We start from the raw sequence: 16,679 nt of genomic DNA on the forward strand, positions 1-16,679 counted from the left end.
GAGAAAGAGGGTAGTATTGATCCAGGAAGATTAATTCAGGCTTATTTTGTACTCGATAGTTCTCTATAGATTTGCTTATTTATTTTATTCCTTGCTAATATTTAGAAAGTTTTTTTTTAAACTTGTTTAGTCATCTAGATGAATTTAAATGGATTTAGGAAAGTGAGAGTTCAAGGAAAGTCAATGTAATTTTACAGCTGAAGAAAGGAAGTGTACATGGTATCAATAGGAACAAGTAGCCTTTAGGTACTGTTGACTCCTAGAGTGTAACATGATTTCTACAGTCCTCGGAATATGTTTTCTCAGTTAGGGCCTGGGACTATCACCAGCTAAAGAAACTTTGGGTACACTGGAAACAAGTGATCTAATTGAAGTTGTTCATGACCCTTTATTGGCAACATCTATATTTTTCTAGATTGGAAAAGGCATGATTTAAAAAAAAAAAAAATTAAACATTATGCTAAATAACAGATAAAATATTTATTTGATAAAGATAGTTGGTTGTAATATTGTACAAATAAAGCCTTTGTGTTGATTCTGTCTGTGTTTCTTTGGAATTTATATGCATGCTGAATTTTAAAGGAAGTCTTCTGGGGAAGAGAGAACCAGTGACTGTCTTAGAAGAGACTAAGAAGCCTCTGAGTCAGGAAGACCTAGGACACATGCTGGCATCCTGGGCAAATCACATAATTTCTCAGTGCCTGAGGAAATTCTGGAATACCATAAATTGTAGAAGAGTAGCTAGTATCTCAAGAGCAGTTGAGAGAGGGATTTTTCTCACCTGAAATTGCCTATACCAATGAAATCCCAGATTTTGGTGGGATCAAAAATAAATTTAAAAATAAATAAAAACATTTGGAGAAAAACACCAAGAGGACATAATTTCCTCTTTTCCTTACCAGGGATATAACCATTACAAATTGTGAAACAAGGCACTGTTCAGCCAGACTCTGAATACTTTAATTAAGGCCCTTCCCAATTTGCTGATAAGACCTAAGGATTACTACCACCACACACCAGAATTAGCACTAGAAGGACCTGAGGTGTAAGGGAAGAGCCAGGTCTCTTTTTAGCCTGCTTGACCTGTCTTCATATTTTTCATGAGTTAGATATTTTTCAGCATTTTAGCACAAGTATATCAAATAACTAAAGAACTTTGTAATATATTATACAGAGGTAACTTTGAATCACTGTTTAATTACCTTGCTACATCTTTTTTCCATTATAGTTAAGGCACATTTGTATTATTTGTATTTTTATGCTGATCTTTATTTTCAGTAACTTATGTCTAGCAACAATATAGTTATTAATTTTTAAAGTGCTTTGAAAATTCCTGACAAAAAGCATTCTTTTTCAAAGCAGAAATACAAAGGAAAAGCTAATTGAAATGCATTTGGAACTGAGCTGCTTTAACATTTTTCTGCAGTTGACAAGTGCCTAACTTTTTATTTAAAATTTAATGAGGCTTTTGTGGTCATGTGGCATATTTAGAATACTACTTGATTGAAATTTCTGAATTTGATTTTACAGATACTGAATTAAGACATGCATTTTATCAGTCATGGATTGACATATTTAACCTCCTGGCTACATTACTGAGGAAAACTAGTCAGTCCTCACTTCCATCTGTAACAGAAGCTCTGGCAAAGGGTTGGCCAACGATCATTGGTAACAACAGCTTTTAAATGATTTTGAATTTTCCTGCTAACAGTAGATAAGGATACTTTTTATTGAGTACTTGAGAGAAAGTAATCCACAATCTAGCAGTTTTGTATATTTATATGTATAATTTATGTTTATATATTGAGTTCACGATGTGCATTTAAACTTCTGTTATTGTTATAAAAAGGCAGAAGAGAGGGGTACCTTTCTGGAACAGTTTGCGATCTAACTTAAGAGCAGAACTTATAAGACAACATTAGCAAAGGCAAATTTAGTCATTCATTGCTGGAATTTTATTAGAATTCCCTTGTAATAATGAGTATAAAAGTACTTAGATGACAAAGTAAAATGAATGCTGTATTTGACCCTTTCATAATTTTAGTTTTCAGTTGGTAATGTTTTTGCTTTTAACTTTTGAGTAGATTTCAACACAATAATATTCGCATAAATTGTTAAAATTGAATGATAATTCAACAGGATATCATATTGAATGATTTTTAAAGTAACTGAGCTTTTATATTTCTATGATAACTAGTGGTTGCTTTGATTAAATTTTTTTTTACCTTTCAGTCAGTTATTTTGTTGTTCTGAAGATTCTGTATATCTGCCAGTGATAGTGGAGTGTGATTTAGAATTGGAATATTAAGGGATAAAGCAAGAAATAAAACTATCGACATTCTTGTCATTGTTATGGTTATACTTGAATCTCCATTAGGGATTTCTGTTATTGAAAGTTACTCCTAAAAAAGTCTGTAATTTTCTTTTATTTTTTAACATATTGGAATTTTATATATTGGAAAAATCTTGTGTGCTTCTTGTAGAAACAGTGATATTAAGTTGGGCCTCTAATTTAGAACAGTTAATCCATCTGTTCATAGAAGACAAATCTCACTTTCTCCAGCCATTTCAGGTAGATGATAATAGGAGATGCTAAACTGCCTATTGGCCTGCGAAAAGGTGTCTTACTCCATTGCTTCTGGTAGAAAATTGTATATTTGGAATCTATATAAATTGTTTTAGTACAGAATCAAATTTAACAGTTAAAATTAATCTGTATGACTGGCATATTTTCCCCCAGTTTCAGAATGTTAATTTATCTCTTGACTGAGGAAAATGTTAAGTATAACTTACTTACATAAAAGCATAATCAAAGAATTAAAGAATTGGAAAGAACTCTTAGGTTATCTATCTGGACAGGTAGTCATTTAGTTTCTGCTTAAACATGTTCCTTGGTTGTAGGAGGAAGAAAGATCTACTGCCTTTCAAGGCAAGGGTTCCTAACCTGGGATCTATGACCTTGGTTTTTAAAAAATGTATTTTGATAACTTTATTTTAGTAAAATTGATTTCCTTTGTAATCTTACTGCTTTATGTTATGCTTTTAAAAACATTAGCCTGAGAAAGGGTTTAAAATCTTCACCAGAATGCCAAAGGAATCCATGATACAAAAATGATTAAGAACCCTTGTTCTAAGGCAACACAATTTAGTTTTGGACAGCTCCAATTCTTAGGAAGTTTCATTATATTTAATTGAACTCTGTCTTCCTGTAATGCCTACCCATTAGTTTTAGTTCTGTCCTCTGGAACAAGTCAAGTCAACAGGCATTTATTAAGCGCTTACCTTGTACCAAGTTCTGTTCTAAGAGCTGTGGATTCAAAGAAAGGCAAAAACAGGCCTTGATTTCAAGGAGCTTATAGTCAGAAAGGGGAATTAGCATGCAAACAAAATTTTTATAGGATTAACTAGAGATATCTTAGTGGGAAGGTAGTAGCATTAAGGGGATCAGGCAACTAGAATAGTCTTAATTCTTCTTCTACATGATAGCCCTTAAAATATTTAAAGGTAGTTATGGTTTAGTGATGATGGCATCTGCTCCTATTACTTCCTGGCAAATAGAGGGAGAAGAAATGGAAGCAGTATCAGGTTTTATATCTTAGGGATCAAAGATCACTGCATATGATAGATGCAGCCAGGAAATTAAAAGACACTTTCTTCTTGGAAGGAAAGCTATGGCAAATTTGGATAGCATTGTAAAAAGCAGAGACATCACTTTGCCAACAAAGGTCTGTATGGATAGAGCTATAGTTTTCTGGTAGTAATGTGTTCCTGTGAGTAGAACTGATGCTTTTGAATTGTGGTGCTGGAGAAGACTTTTGAGAATTTCTTGGACTCTCAAATCAGTCAATACTTAAAAAAAATTAACCTTGACTATTCATTGGAAGGACAAATACTGAAGCTGAAGCTTAAATGCTTTGTCCATATAATGAGGAGACACGACTCATTCAAAAATACTCTGATGCTGGAAAAGATTAAAGGCAAAAGGAGAAGGGGATGGAAGAGGATGAGATGGATAGATAGTGTCATGGAAACGATGAACATGAGCTTGGACAGAGTTTGGGAGATAGTGGAGGACTATGGTCCACAGGGTCACAAAAAGTCAAACATGCCTAACAACTGGTTAAGTGAAAATGGTTTAGTGAAAAGAACACAGGTTTGGAACCAGAACAATAGTGTTCCATGATCTTAGGTCAATTTGCCCTTTTTGCCTTTTTTTTTTCCAAATAGGAATAATAATTTCTACACTGCCTACCTGATGAAGTTCTATTGAAAAATCGAGATAATGTCTGTAAAGTGCTTCATGAACTATGAAGCACTATACAAATGTCAGTGATTCTTATTATTATAGATAAATTTCAAATAGTCTTTTTTATAGGTTCAATATTCACATTCCTTCAGCTGATGTTTATATGGCATAATTTCAAAGTCCTCTTATCATCAAGGCTATGACATGATGGATGTACTCCACTTTGTCAATGTTCCTGTTAAAATGTGGAGCCTTGAATTCTGGAATCTGACCAGATCACAATAATTTCCTTAGCACATTTTATTACTTATTGTGATTGATGTAGTCTATGAGGTTTTTTTATTATTACTTTTATGTATGTGTCTAAATAGTCTGTATTTAGAACAACAAGCAGATTCATTAATTAGGATTTTGTTGATAATAATTGTTACAGAATGTGACCTAAAGAAAGCCTTGTACCATAATTAAAAGTGCCAATATGTAAAAATAGTGATCAGTCAGTCAACAAGCTTTTATGACATACTTTCTATTTGCTAGGGACTGTGAAACTGGAAATCCAAAGAAAAACAATAGTCCCAGCTCTCAGGAAGCTTACATTCTAATGGGGAGACAACATATATGTAAGTCAATAGATGGAAGTTAAATACAGAATAGGTTTAAGATAGCTTTTGAGGGACAAGATAATAGCAACTGGGTGATGGAGAAAGGCCTCTTATGGAAGGTAGATTTGGAACTGAGCCTTAAAGGAAGTCAGGAGGTTAGCAGGAAGAGCTTTCCAGGCACTGAGAATAGCTGATACAAAGACATAGAGTTGGGAGATGGAGCTTCATGTGTGAGTAAATGAGAAGCTACTTCAACAAACTGAAGACTAGAATGGACAACAAAAGTATAAGCAGGCACTATTTCACTTATGCTTCTGTATGCCCTGTGCTTACTTAGCCCACAAGTGATTGACAAATGCTTATTATTTGAATAGTTTGTGAATTAGTTTAAAATGAGGCTAATTAGTATTATTAAAGTCCTTTTATGAACTAGGCAGAGCATAAAGCATGTTTAAAATTAGCAATCCCTATAAATGAAAAATAAATGACCAAATCATAACCTATAGTTTTCTTAGAATTAGTAGATTTTGCTTGAGTAAGGCTTTATGACTTTATTAGCAATGTTACATAAAATATTGGCTGAGATTGGTTGTCTGTAGCCATGTGCAGACTATATGAAATTTAAAATATATTTGTGAAACCAAAATTTTCTTGCTATTTTTGGTAATGTGGCTGAACTTGGTTTAAGTAGGTCAATAGTTTAGATAATTCAATTGTAAATAAAAACAGAATCATGTATGTACTAATTGTTATTCTTAATATAATTGTAATAAATAGCTTTCATGTAGTACTGTTAGGTTTACAAAGTGCTTACAAATATTTTATTTAGCCCTCACAACAACCCTATGGGGTAAGTGCTATTATTATCCCATTTTACAGATGAAGAATCTAAGGCACACAACAATTAAATGACTTACCCAGGACCACACAGCTAATACATTCTGGAAATCAGATTTGATCTCAGGCCTTTTTGATTCCAATTCTAGTGCTCTACCCCTTGTTTCATCTCTCTTTCATCTTCCTTGATGCAGATATTATTAGCTAGTGTTTAATAATAATAATAATAGCATTTCTTTAGCATTTTAAGGTGAACAAAAATGCTTTATATCTGTTATATCATTTGGTCTTCAAATAGCCCTGTAAGATAAATGTTACCACTCCTTGCCTCCTCCCCTTATCTCCTGAGACTCTTCATCCTTCCTTTTTTCTCCCCATCCTTGTCCCCTTCCCTCCCCTCTTCTCCCCTTCTCCTCTCTTCCTTTATCCCCACCCTTCCCTACATCCTTTCTCCTTTCTCCCTTCCCCGGCCTAGACAGTGCTGTGGTGGAGACAGCCAAGGAGGCCGTGGAGCCTGCCAAGGCAGACATCACAAGGTTGTACCAGGATATATTCTCCAAAATGACCACTACCTGACAGGTGAGCTGACAGCCACCAGGGAAGATTGTAAACTTCTGGAAAATATGAACAAACTGACTAGCTTGGAGTATCTAGAAATAAAAGATATTGCAGTAAACATAAGTAGATAGCTAAAGGCCATTAACCAGAAATATGCAGCACTTCAGCCTTATCTGGATCAGATCACTTTAATCTAGGAGCAAGCAGCAGCTCTTGAGCAGGTAGCCTACAAGTTGGATGCATATTCAAAGAAACTAGAAGCAAAGTAAAAGTTAGAAAGACAATGAAAGACTTCTTTAGCACAAAGACTTTAACTACAAGAATATTTTATAAGAGCTGAAATAAGTGAGATGGAACATCACTATGCTTCAGTTCCTTAAAGGAAGCAGTGCTGCTGATCCAAGGAGAATCCCAGCCCCCACCTCTGGTTGGATGTGTAACTGGCCACTCCCAAAGTTTTCTTAAACCTGGACCCCCTGGAACTCCATCTTACTGTCTGCTTCGTTGCATACCCTGGACCAATCAGGATCAACCCCGTCTAGAGCAGACACAGATGAGAGGCTCTCATTTCCGTCTCCTGCCTTCTTCCCTCTTCCTTAGGCCCCCCACCCCCTTCATAATCTGTTGTTGATCTTAAATAATAAATGTTGACATATGAAGAAAAACGATAGATGTTATTATTATATCCATTTTGCAGATGAAGAAACTGAGAATGAGAGGTTAAATGACTGGCCCAGAATTACATAGCTTGTATCTGAAGCAAGATTTGAATTCGTCTTCCTGACTTCAACCTCATCATACAATCCACTCCAGCACCTTGCTGCCTCTAAATTATAATATGTATACATATGTATAATATACCTTGCATATATTTAAGTCAAGTCAGCTAGCATTTATTAAGCGCCTTTTATGTAGAAGCTACTATATTAAGCCCTGGGAAAATAAAGAAAGGCCAAAAAAACTCTCTACTCTTAAGGGGCTCTCATTCTAATGGGAGAGACAACACGTAAACAACCATATATAAACAAGATATATACAGGGTGAACTGAGAGGGAGTATGTTAATCATTGAAGATTGAGTCCACGTAGATTTTCATTGTCCACAGAGGTTCATTTCTAGGTGTTGTCTGAGTGTCAGGCAACTGTGTCTGGAAAGTAGGAGAGGTTGAAGGAACAGGCTCAGGTTCCACAGACAGGGGCAAAGCAAGCCCTGTGGCCAGAGATAGGTATTCTGAACAGGATATAATAGAGAAAGCCAGCCAGGCTATGTGGAGTTCTAGGTGACTGAAGTTAGTGTCTGGAGGATGATGGAATTGGGCACATCAGGCAAACCCTAAGGATTAATGATTTGCAAATATGCAAACTATTTTCTGAAAGACTTTTGTTAGAGACAGTGTGATATAGTTGAGAAAGCATAATACATAGAATCAGATGACCTTTGATTTTTGATTCTAATATTTAGTTGTGTGACCCTAGACAAGTTGCTTAACCTGTTAAATAAATAGTGATTATAATAAATAAATAATAGGGATAGAAATTCTTCCCTGCTATCTAACAGGATTTTTGTGAGAAAACTATTTTATAAACCTTTAAATACTATTTGCAAGCTGTTATAATTACTGTTATTATGATTAGTTTTTATTTATTCTAATTCTTTATCATAAATAACAAGACTAATATTTATTATTGATATGTGTAAATTTTTTTTTAGAAAATTGAATACTTACTGTACTATGTGCATATTAGTCTGCCAGGCATTATATAATGCAGATACACATGTGGGCACCTAAAGAAAATTCTGTAGGTTATAAAGGTTTAATGGTTTTGCTATTTATTTTAATAAAACTGACTTAATAATGAACATTTTTATTTATTCGCTATCATTAAAAGTTAAATATGTAACATGCACTGTAAGATTTTTTTCTCTCCTTAGAAATATTACATTGTACTATTTTTAATTCCCTGATCAATTTGCTTATTTCACTGTTTTAATTTGAGGAGTATCTAAAAATTTACATCTGAACTCCGTTTACCTTTTAGATACTGTTTGCAAATGTGTGAGCTTTTCTACCACATACCCTAAACTCTATACTGCCTGCATGCAATTCCTGTCTATTCTCCTGACTGAAGAAGGGAAGAAGTGTTTATCAGAGAAACAAAGTTCAAGCCACAGTCCAACAATGGCTTCACTTCTTGATGCAGATGATGGAAATAAGGAATCTGTAAATCGACTTTTTAAAGTTATTCTTGAGGTATCTCTTTTCCTTGTTGTTAATTACTCCATAAAGTAGTTATCTTCACTGTATTTATGTTTATAAAATATTGTTACTATAAGGAAAAATACAGAAATATAACTTTTATTTAGTATCTGTGACCTTAGTAAGTAATTTATAAGTGTATGTGTATATATGTATAAAGACATGGACTTGGTACTTCTGCATGTAAATTGACCCATATAAGTCCAACTTACTGTTTTGATCTTATTGTATACTCTTATACCCTTAAAACATTAACACCCTTAAAACATTAACCTCAAATTTTGTTCATCATAAATAATTTTTGAAATGCATTCAGTGTCACTGAAATGTATAATAGATATGGTCATTGTTTTGATTGAAATTAAACAGTGCTATAAGGCAATACACACATATAGGAGATTTCAGCTAGAAGTCAGATGGCAAAGTCTAGTGGTCTTTAGGGTATAGCAACAAGGCAGATGATAATGCATTTTTAGCATCATTTCCATTAATTAAACCGTATCTTTTCTGAAGTAGAACCATTTTGCCATGCCAGGGACTTTAGTGACAAGCAGTTTCTTTTCTGGGTTCTGTTGCTGTGGCTGCTGAAGAAGTGGGGGGGAGGGGACAGCACAGAGGCAGCTGCCAGGTCAGATCTTCAAGATTACTTCCATGGACTATGGCTGTGGGATCAGATTAGAAGCAGGGCCATTGGTGGTAGGGGGTGGTGATGCTATTCCTGGACCTCTTGATTTTACCTACCTGTCCATAGTGGTCATGGTGATGCAGTCTCTATAGAAGTTGTTGTCCTTGGATGATGACTAGGGAGACCAGGAAACAGGGCAGGTAACCCAAGGAGCACTGCTATTCCAGGGGCTTTTGCTTCAGAGTCCTGAGCTGCCTCCAGTGGATTGTGAGGGGAGGTGATTGAGTTGGTGTTTGTTTGAGTTGTTTGGCTATCTTTCCATGTACCACCTCCTGTCTCTCTCAGGCTGCCTTCAAAATAAAGGGAAGACTTGCCCATTTTGGAATAGAAATTCCAAAGAGGATAGTGGAAGAAGTAGATAGAATTGGAATGACACATAGGTGGGACTGAGTTGAAGAAAATGGGAATGAGAGAAAGAATGTTAGAGATAGTTTATTCTTAAGTAACCAGAGTTTATATAATACAGGTTTGGAAAAAATAACAGGTGGTAGGAGTTTGCTCCTAATAAGGTAATAATGGGTGGCAGGTGAAATGTACTACTGTACATGGTAGTGTTCTATGGCAAAAGGCTAAAGGAACTGGGTTATAATAGCTCATCCTCCTCATACACTTCAACTCCTTTCCATATGGCTTCCAACTTGATCATTCCACTGAAACTGTACTCAATATATAATCTCAAGAGTAATAAGTTACTGGTGATCATGTAATTTCCAAATCTAATGGCCTTCTTTCAGTTATCATCTTTCTTTAGCTTTTGATACCTCTGATCATCCCTTCTTACTGCTTACTGTCTTTTCTGTGGATTTTCATAACATGGCTTTTTCCTGGGTCTTCTCCTTACTCCTCTGATTAATCCCTCTAAGTTTCCTTTGCAGTATAATTGTGCATGTTTTGTCCCATTGGTCTAAGCCCCTTTCTCTCTCTACTCAACCATTTTTGATGATCTCATTGACTCTCAAGGGTTTAATTAATTATTAATTATATTAGATAAACAAGAAGCAATAGCAAAAAGAAGGATAATCCAACATTTGATGACACAAAAGCATAAATAAATCTCTTTTTGATAAAACCTGCCAGGAGAATGTTTGGTAGAAAATAGATTTAGACCAACATCTTATACTACATACTACAATAAACTTAAAGTGGATATACAAATCCAAATCTAAAAAGTCATACATTTTTTAAAAATGGAAGTGAATGAAGTCAGATATCTTTCTCAACTTTGGCTAGAAGGAGAAAATTTTTGATCAAATGAGTTATAAGGAAGAATACAAAAAAAGGTGGATGATTTTGGCTAAAAAATTTAAATGAATTTGCATGAATAAAATCAATGGATGTATAAGAGGAATTATAGAGTAGCAAATGGTCTTTGCATCCTATGATTGATAGACCAAGATATGTAAGGAATTGATGCAAATATAAGCCCTTCTCCAGTAGAGAGGTTGTCAAAGGATATGACTTAATTCTTGTAAAAAGGAGAATCTTTATCTTCTCTCCAACTCTTACCATCACACTAAGGGATTTTATATGCACACACACATACACAAATACATACATACATTTATATATAAATGCATACATATATACACACATATACATATACAAATAGGGAGACAGACAGATACACTCATTCAAATAACATAATCCCCAAAATTCCTTAACTTACTCATTCTTCATGATCTACTCCTCTATAGTTACACAGAGATAGTCATACGTTAATCTTACCATCACCCACAAATATTCCACATCCATGTTCTCAAACTATGAAATTCCTTCATCTGATCATAATCTGTTGTCTAACTCTCCCTCTGTCTTGCAACTCTAAACCTAGTCTTCATCCTCACTGTAATCCCCCAAACCCTAGACCCTTCATTTCTTTCCCAGGCCATCACCCCTGCACTAGCTACATTCTCTTCCTTTCTCCATCTTATCTCCTTGATGAACCAGTTCAGCTTTATATTGTACTCTTCTCTCCAATCCCTTGTTCTTTATCCCGTAGGAGATGTAGCCCCTCTAAATGCCAATCTTGAATTATTTCCACCATCCCACCGTAATGAAGCTGAGAAAAATGATGAAACTGTGTTGGTAGGCTCTACCATAAGTTTGTGTTACATAGTATCAACTAGGCTCTAACTATAGCAAGGCAATCCTTTTATATCTTTCTAATCAGTTCACTCTCCTGCTCACCAAAACAGCATTTCCAAACCTTTTCAACCTTCCTCAAATCTCCCACAAGGTACTGCTTTCTTTACCCTCTCAGCTGAGAACCTTGCCTCATATTTCTGAAGAAATTGAAGCTGTTCACATAGAACAACCTCTTGCCCACTTCCTCATCTCACATAATTCAAATATTTTCTTCTACTGTTTACTCCTTCCTCCCAGTCTCACATGAAAGAGTGTCCTTGTTCCTTGCTAAGGCAAAACCTTCTACATGCACAAGTGATCCCATTCCGCCCTTTCTTCTCCAGCAGATTGTTTTCTTTATCATCACTAATCTTATTAATATTCATTATCTCCCTGTCTGCTGATTGCTTCCCTGGTATCTATGAACATGCCCGTGTCTTACCCATCCTCAAAAAACTCTCACTTGATCTATCCATTCCTGTTAGCTATAAGCCCATATCTCTTCTCCAATTTGTGGCTAAGCTCCTTGAGCAGGTATTTACAATCAATGCGAGTACTTCCTTTCCGCTCACCCCATTTCTAACTTCCAGTGTTCTGACTTCTGACCTTATCACTCAACTGAAACTGCACTTTCCAAAGTTACTAATAATCTCTTAATTGCCAACTCTAATGGCCTTTTCTCAGTTCTCTTCCTTCTTGATCTTTCTGCAACCTTTGATACTGTTGATCATTCTTTTCTCATTGATGTTATCACCTCTAGGTTTTCGTGACATTATTCTATTCTGGTTTTCCTTCTATCTGTCTGACCACTCCTCTTTCTCCTTTGCTGGATCCCCCCTACTCTTCTTTGAAGATGACACTTGCCCCCTTCCTATACCTGGAATGCTCTTCTTCCTTATTTCTACCTCCCAGTTTCACTTACTTCTTTTAGGTCTCAGCTAAAGTCATGCCTTCCTCAAGAAGCCTTTGAGATTTACTCAAAAGAGAAAAATAGGGAAACTATACTACATGTCAGCCATATTAATCAATATTGTTGTAGACTATTTAAAATAGACAGTTGAAATATTGCTGTGGTGTAGGAAATGACAAGCTGGTGGGCTTAGAAAAATACAGAAAGACTCAGACTTATGAAGGAAGTGGTTATCCATCCTCAGAGAAACAGAGGATAAACACATATAGTCTTACATAAATGCATATGAATGTATATGTCTGCATATGAGTATGATTATAGATATCTAAATATATGTATTTTATATATATGTCTTTGTGGTTATATGTGTATATATGTATATGTGTGTATACATACAATACACACGTGCATATATGCATATGCACAAATATACATACATGCCTACCCACATATATGTGCATATATATCCATGCTTAATTGTAGCTTTCTTGGGGGAAGGGAAGAGGGAAAATAGAACAAAGTAAAAAGTGCACAGCAGAAAACAGAAGAAAATTTACAAGGGAACAAAGAAAAACATACTTTGGAGACAAATGGAGGATGGTTTGGAGTAGAGAGAGACTTGAGGCAAGCTGACCCACCAGCTGGTTATAGCAGTAGTCAAGCTTTAGCAAAAGGTCAGAAGCCAGATTGTAAGGGGTTAAGAAGAGGGTAAGAAGTGAGGAAATGGAGGCATCTACTATAAATGGATTTTTCAAAGAGTTTAGCTGCAAAGGGCAAGAAAGATAAAGGACAATAAAGAGGGGATAAAAGGATCAAGAAAGGTGGTTTTTTTGGAGAATGGGGAGATATAGACATGTTTATAGGCAAAAAGGAATGAGCTAGTAGACAGGGAGGTTAAAAATAGAATGGGGATGACAGAGGGGATTGTCTATTAGAGGAAACAGGATTGAATGGGATCACTTGAACAGGTAAAAGTGTTAGCCTCAATAAAGAGTAAGGACACTTCATCATGTAAGACATAGGGGAAGGTAGAGATAGTGGCAGAAGGTACCTGAGTGACAGAAGATGAGGAAGAGGAGCTTATGGCAAATGACCTTATTTTTTTCTGTAAAATATGAGGCAAACTTCTCAGTTGAGAGAGTAGGAGGGGTGGAAAGAGTTGCTGTGGAAAATGAGATAGTGAATTGATAAGGGAGGAATAGTAGGATTGCCTCATAGTAATGAGGGATTCTTTTGAGGTTGTGCAACATAAATTTGTGGTGGACTCGGTCAGAACAAACTTGTAGTTGACCCAGTCAGAACGTGCATGATTTTCTCCACTTTTGTTCAATAATGTGTGTGTAGGAGCAAAGACAACAAATGGGAAGTAAGCCAAGGCTAAGGCATAAATGGTAAAATGATAAAGAGGCCAGGGATTCATGAGAGGCCAGTGTACAGTTGAATTGGTTTACCAAGGGATCAAGATGGGGAAAAGAGGAGTGGGTTAGTACAGGGGATATGGTCTGGAATAGAGTTGAGGGGTCAAGGAATTAGAGATCATAATACAAATAAAGAGTAGGCTTTTATAAGGGAAGGCAGAGGGAGAGGTGAAAAGCTAATAGCTTACAGTTGGAAGAAGATTTCAGAATTTTTCAGCATGAAGGTGATACATTTGTGGGTTATGGCAAGACCATCTTTGTGTGTAGCTGAGATGGGCTAGGGGAATACCGAATGGCGTAGATACTATTATTATCATTTTTGAGAAACTGAGGCTGAGAGAGATTAAGTATCAGGGTCACATAGTTATAACTGAGGCAGAATTTAAACTCAAGTCTTTTAAATCCAAGCCCAACACCCTATCCATTATTCTATCTAGTTGCATCTAAAGATAAAATAAATATAGCACTCAGTATATATAATCAGCATTGTGTATTGGACAGAGTCCTGGGGGAATTCAAATTAGGAAGACTCGTGTCCAGTCCTTCATCTGACACTTAGAACCTGTATGATCTTAGGCAGATCACATCCCTATCTTTCACTCTTCATATTCAATCTGTTGCCATTGCCTATTGATTTCACTTTTATAACATCTCTCAAATATACCCCTTTCTCTCATTTGATATTGCTACCATCCTAATGCTTGGACTATTTACAAGATACTGGTGATAGGTATGTCTGCTTCAAGTTTCTCTCCACTCCAATCTATCCTCCATTCAACCATCCAACCATCATTTCCCTATCCATTATACCCCGCTCTCCTGAATGATGAACCCAAGATTCAAATACAGATTCTCAGGTCTTTAATTCTTTCCATTGTATCATATTCATGAGGATTAAGTAAATAGGCATATCTAACCTTGAATATTATTTGCTTTCTACCTATGATCATCAGCTAATACGAATCATGAGTCACTTTTTTGTTTCTGTAACATCACAGAACACCAAGGCATTCTGTATTATTCCCACTGTTGAAGCATTTACCTAGGCTCTCTTCTTTGTGACCACAAAAGCCATCTTTGTCAGCTGTTACTTAGATTCTTTCATTTCCATCCTCAAATCAAAATGCTCATTGAGCATATGCTATATTCAAGGCACCGTCCTAGTAAATATGGGAAAGAACTCTTAAGATGTGGTCCCTACCTTTGAGAAAGCTTCTTATGGCAGAAACTATTAAAGTTTTTTCTTTGTACACCACCAAGTACATTGCCTTGTGTATAGTAGTTACTTTCGAAAAAGTCCTGGAATTGAAGGTAATTGAAGACCTAAAATTAGTGACTTTGTTCTCTGCTCTGTCAAATTCATACTCCTAGGGTTTTAAGGCTGCTACTAATTGATCCATCCTACCCAGCTGTTTCCTTCTATGCAGTCTTGGTTGTAGTTGGGTTTTTAACTTTTTCTTTTCCTATTTTCAAGCCTTTTTTTCTCATTTTTTTTATTAAGTTTTATTTTACGTTAGCTTCATTAAACTTTTTTGAATCTTCCATCTAGACATTTAGAGAAGTGTCATTCTTCTCATAGTCATGATTTATATTCCGCAGTATTTTATTAATTTTGTTGATTTCAAAAGCATTTTCACAAATATTATGTCCTTTTGACATGCAGGGAAAGTGACAGTCTATGTGATATGATTTGACAGGTCCAGAAGATCCGCCAGTACAAAAATATCTCTGTTGTTACCTGGCTTGGAAAAACTTCGTTACTATTTTCTCTGAGTTAATATGCTAAATCACTTATTTACCATTAATACCTATGCAAGAATTAATTCATTGAATTAACTAACCAGTCACTTAACAAAGTTCTGAGGGAACTGAATACAGAATAGGTAAGTTTTGATCCCAGGAAGGAATGAGAAAGGCCTAGGGCATGAATTACAGCCAAGCAGTAGTGCCACAGTGGGGAGGCTTGAGTAGCCCAAGTGCTATATTTATTATTTATTAGTTCTAAATATTTATCTTGTCTTCTTTAGATGAAGAACTTCTTGAGTATAGGTACTATATTTTCTTCACACTTTTAAAATTCTTTATGTAGTATCTTCCATAGAGACCACTCAGATATTCACTTAATATGATACTCTGTATGGTTCCAGTAATTTTATTCGATAACTTACTGCCATGTTAAACTTCAAGTGCTATAGGCCATTACAATAAATCACTTTTCTTCAGAATGTGTAGTCTTCTGAGATAGGTAATTTTCTGTGTGTATTATCGTGTATATTGTGTTTGTATGTATTTATTATTATTTTTTTATAGAGCTATGAAAAACAATCCTCCAAGGATACACTGAAAAGGTTTGCCATAAGTGCATTGGTGTCACTTCTAGCTGTCAGTAAAAGAGCTCAGAAATATGCCTGGAATGGTAAGCTTTAAAATGCATGAACACTGCAAATCAAAGTGTTATAGAAGATATTTTGATTTCTGCTTCAGAGAATATGTTTCTTAGTGTAATTGGAAGACCAAAAGTAATACAAACCTTTTAAGTTTGTAATTCAGCTAAATTCTGAAATGTTTATTATCCGTATTTATCCTTTCCTAAATATTTATCAGACCACAGTACCTGACTGGAATAACCAGATTTTATTTTGAGTAATCAGTGACATTAAGTTATGCTGTACTAGTACTTAGAGAATTCTCCCTATATTGTTTGACATTTTAGTATCATTCAGTGTGTAGAATTTTACAGAAAGTGATATATTGATATTATGTTATCTGTCCTATATCTTGGGGTAGAATTGCTTGTTAGGCTTCCAAGATTGTTTTCTATCCATCTTTTAAAGATTCCCTGGAAAGCAAAATTCTAGTATTTATTTATTTTATTGTATTCATGGCAACTCCCTCCTCTGATGCAGTTTGGAAGCTTTTCATTTCTTCTATTCCTGTGTGATTCTTTTCCATCTCTTGCTACAAATCCTGAATAGAAGACCAACTCAATGTGCTCAAAACCTTCCTATTTTTGTTGTAATATTGTAATATTTTGGTGGTAGC

General features: G+C 35.4%; 1 protein-coding gene across 4 annotated transcripts in view; it reads left to right on the forward strand.

The window, feature by feature from the left end:
• RTTN (rotatin) overlaps positions 1-16,679 on the forward strand; it is a 216,018-nt gene that overhangs the window by 175,524 nt on the left and 23,815 nt on the right. For 2 of the 4 annotated variants that reach the window (XR_011966004.1, XM_072604121.1), the window contains exons 39-41: positions 1,531-1,668; positions 8,283-8,494; positions 15,948-16,053. Coding sequence is in view for 3 of the 4 variants with exons in the window: in XM_072604121.1 (XP_072460222.1) it covers positions 1,531-1,668; positions 8,283-8,494; positions 15,948-16,053 (456 nt within the window). In the remaining variant the exon portion in view is untranslated. Of the gene's footprint in view, positions 1-1,530; positions 1,669-4,783; positions 6,137-6,160; positions 6,265-8,282; positions 8,495-15,947; positions 16,054-16,679 lie in introns of those variants that run through there. The other 2 variants (XM_072604122.1, XM_072604124.1) reach the window with 2 other exon arrangements.

This window comes from Notamacropus eugenii, chromosome 4, assembly GCF_028372415.1.
Source record: "Notamacropus eugenii isolate mMacEug1 chromosome 4, mMacEug1.pri_v2, whole genome shotgun sequence".
Taxonomy (NCBI): domain Eukaryota; kingdom Metazoa; phylum Chordata; class Mammalia; order Diprotodontia; family Macropodidae; genus Notamacropus; species Notamacropus eugenii.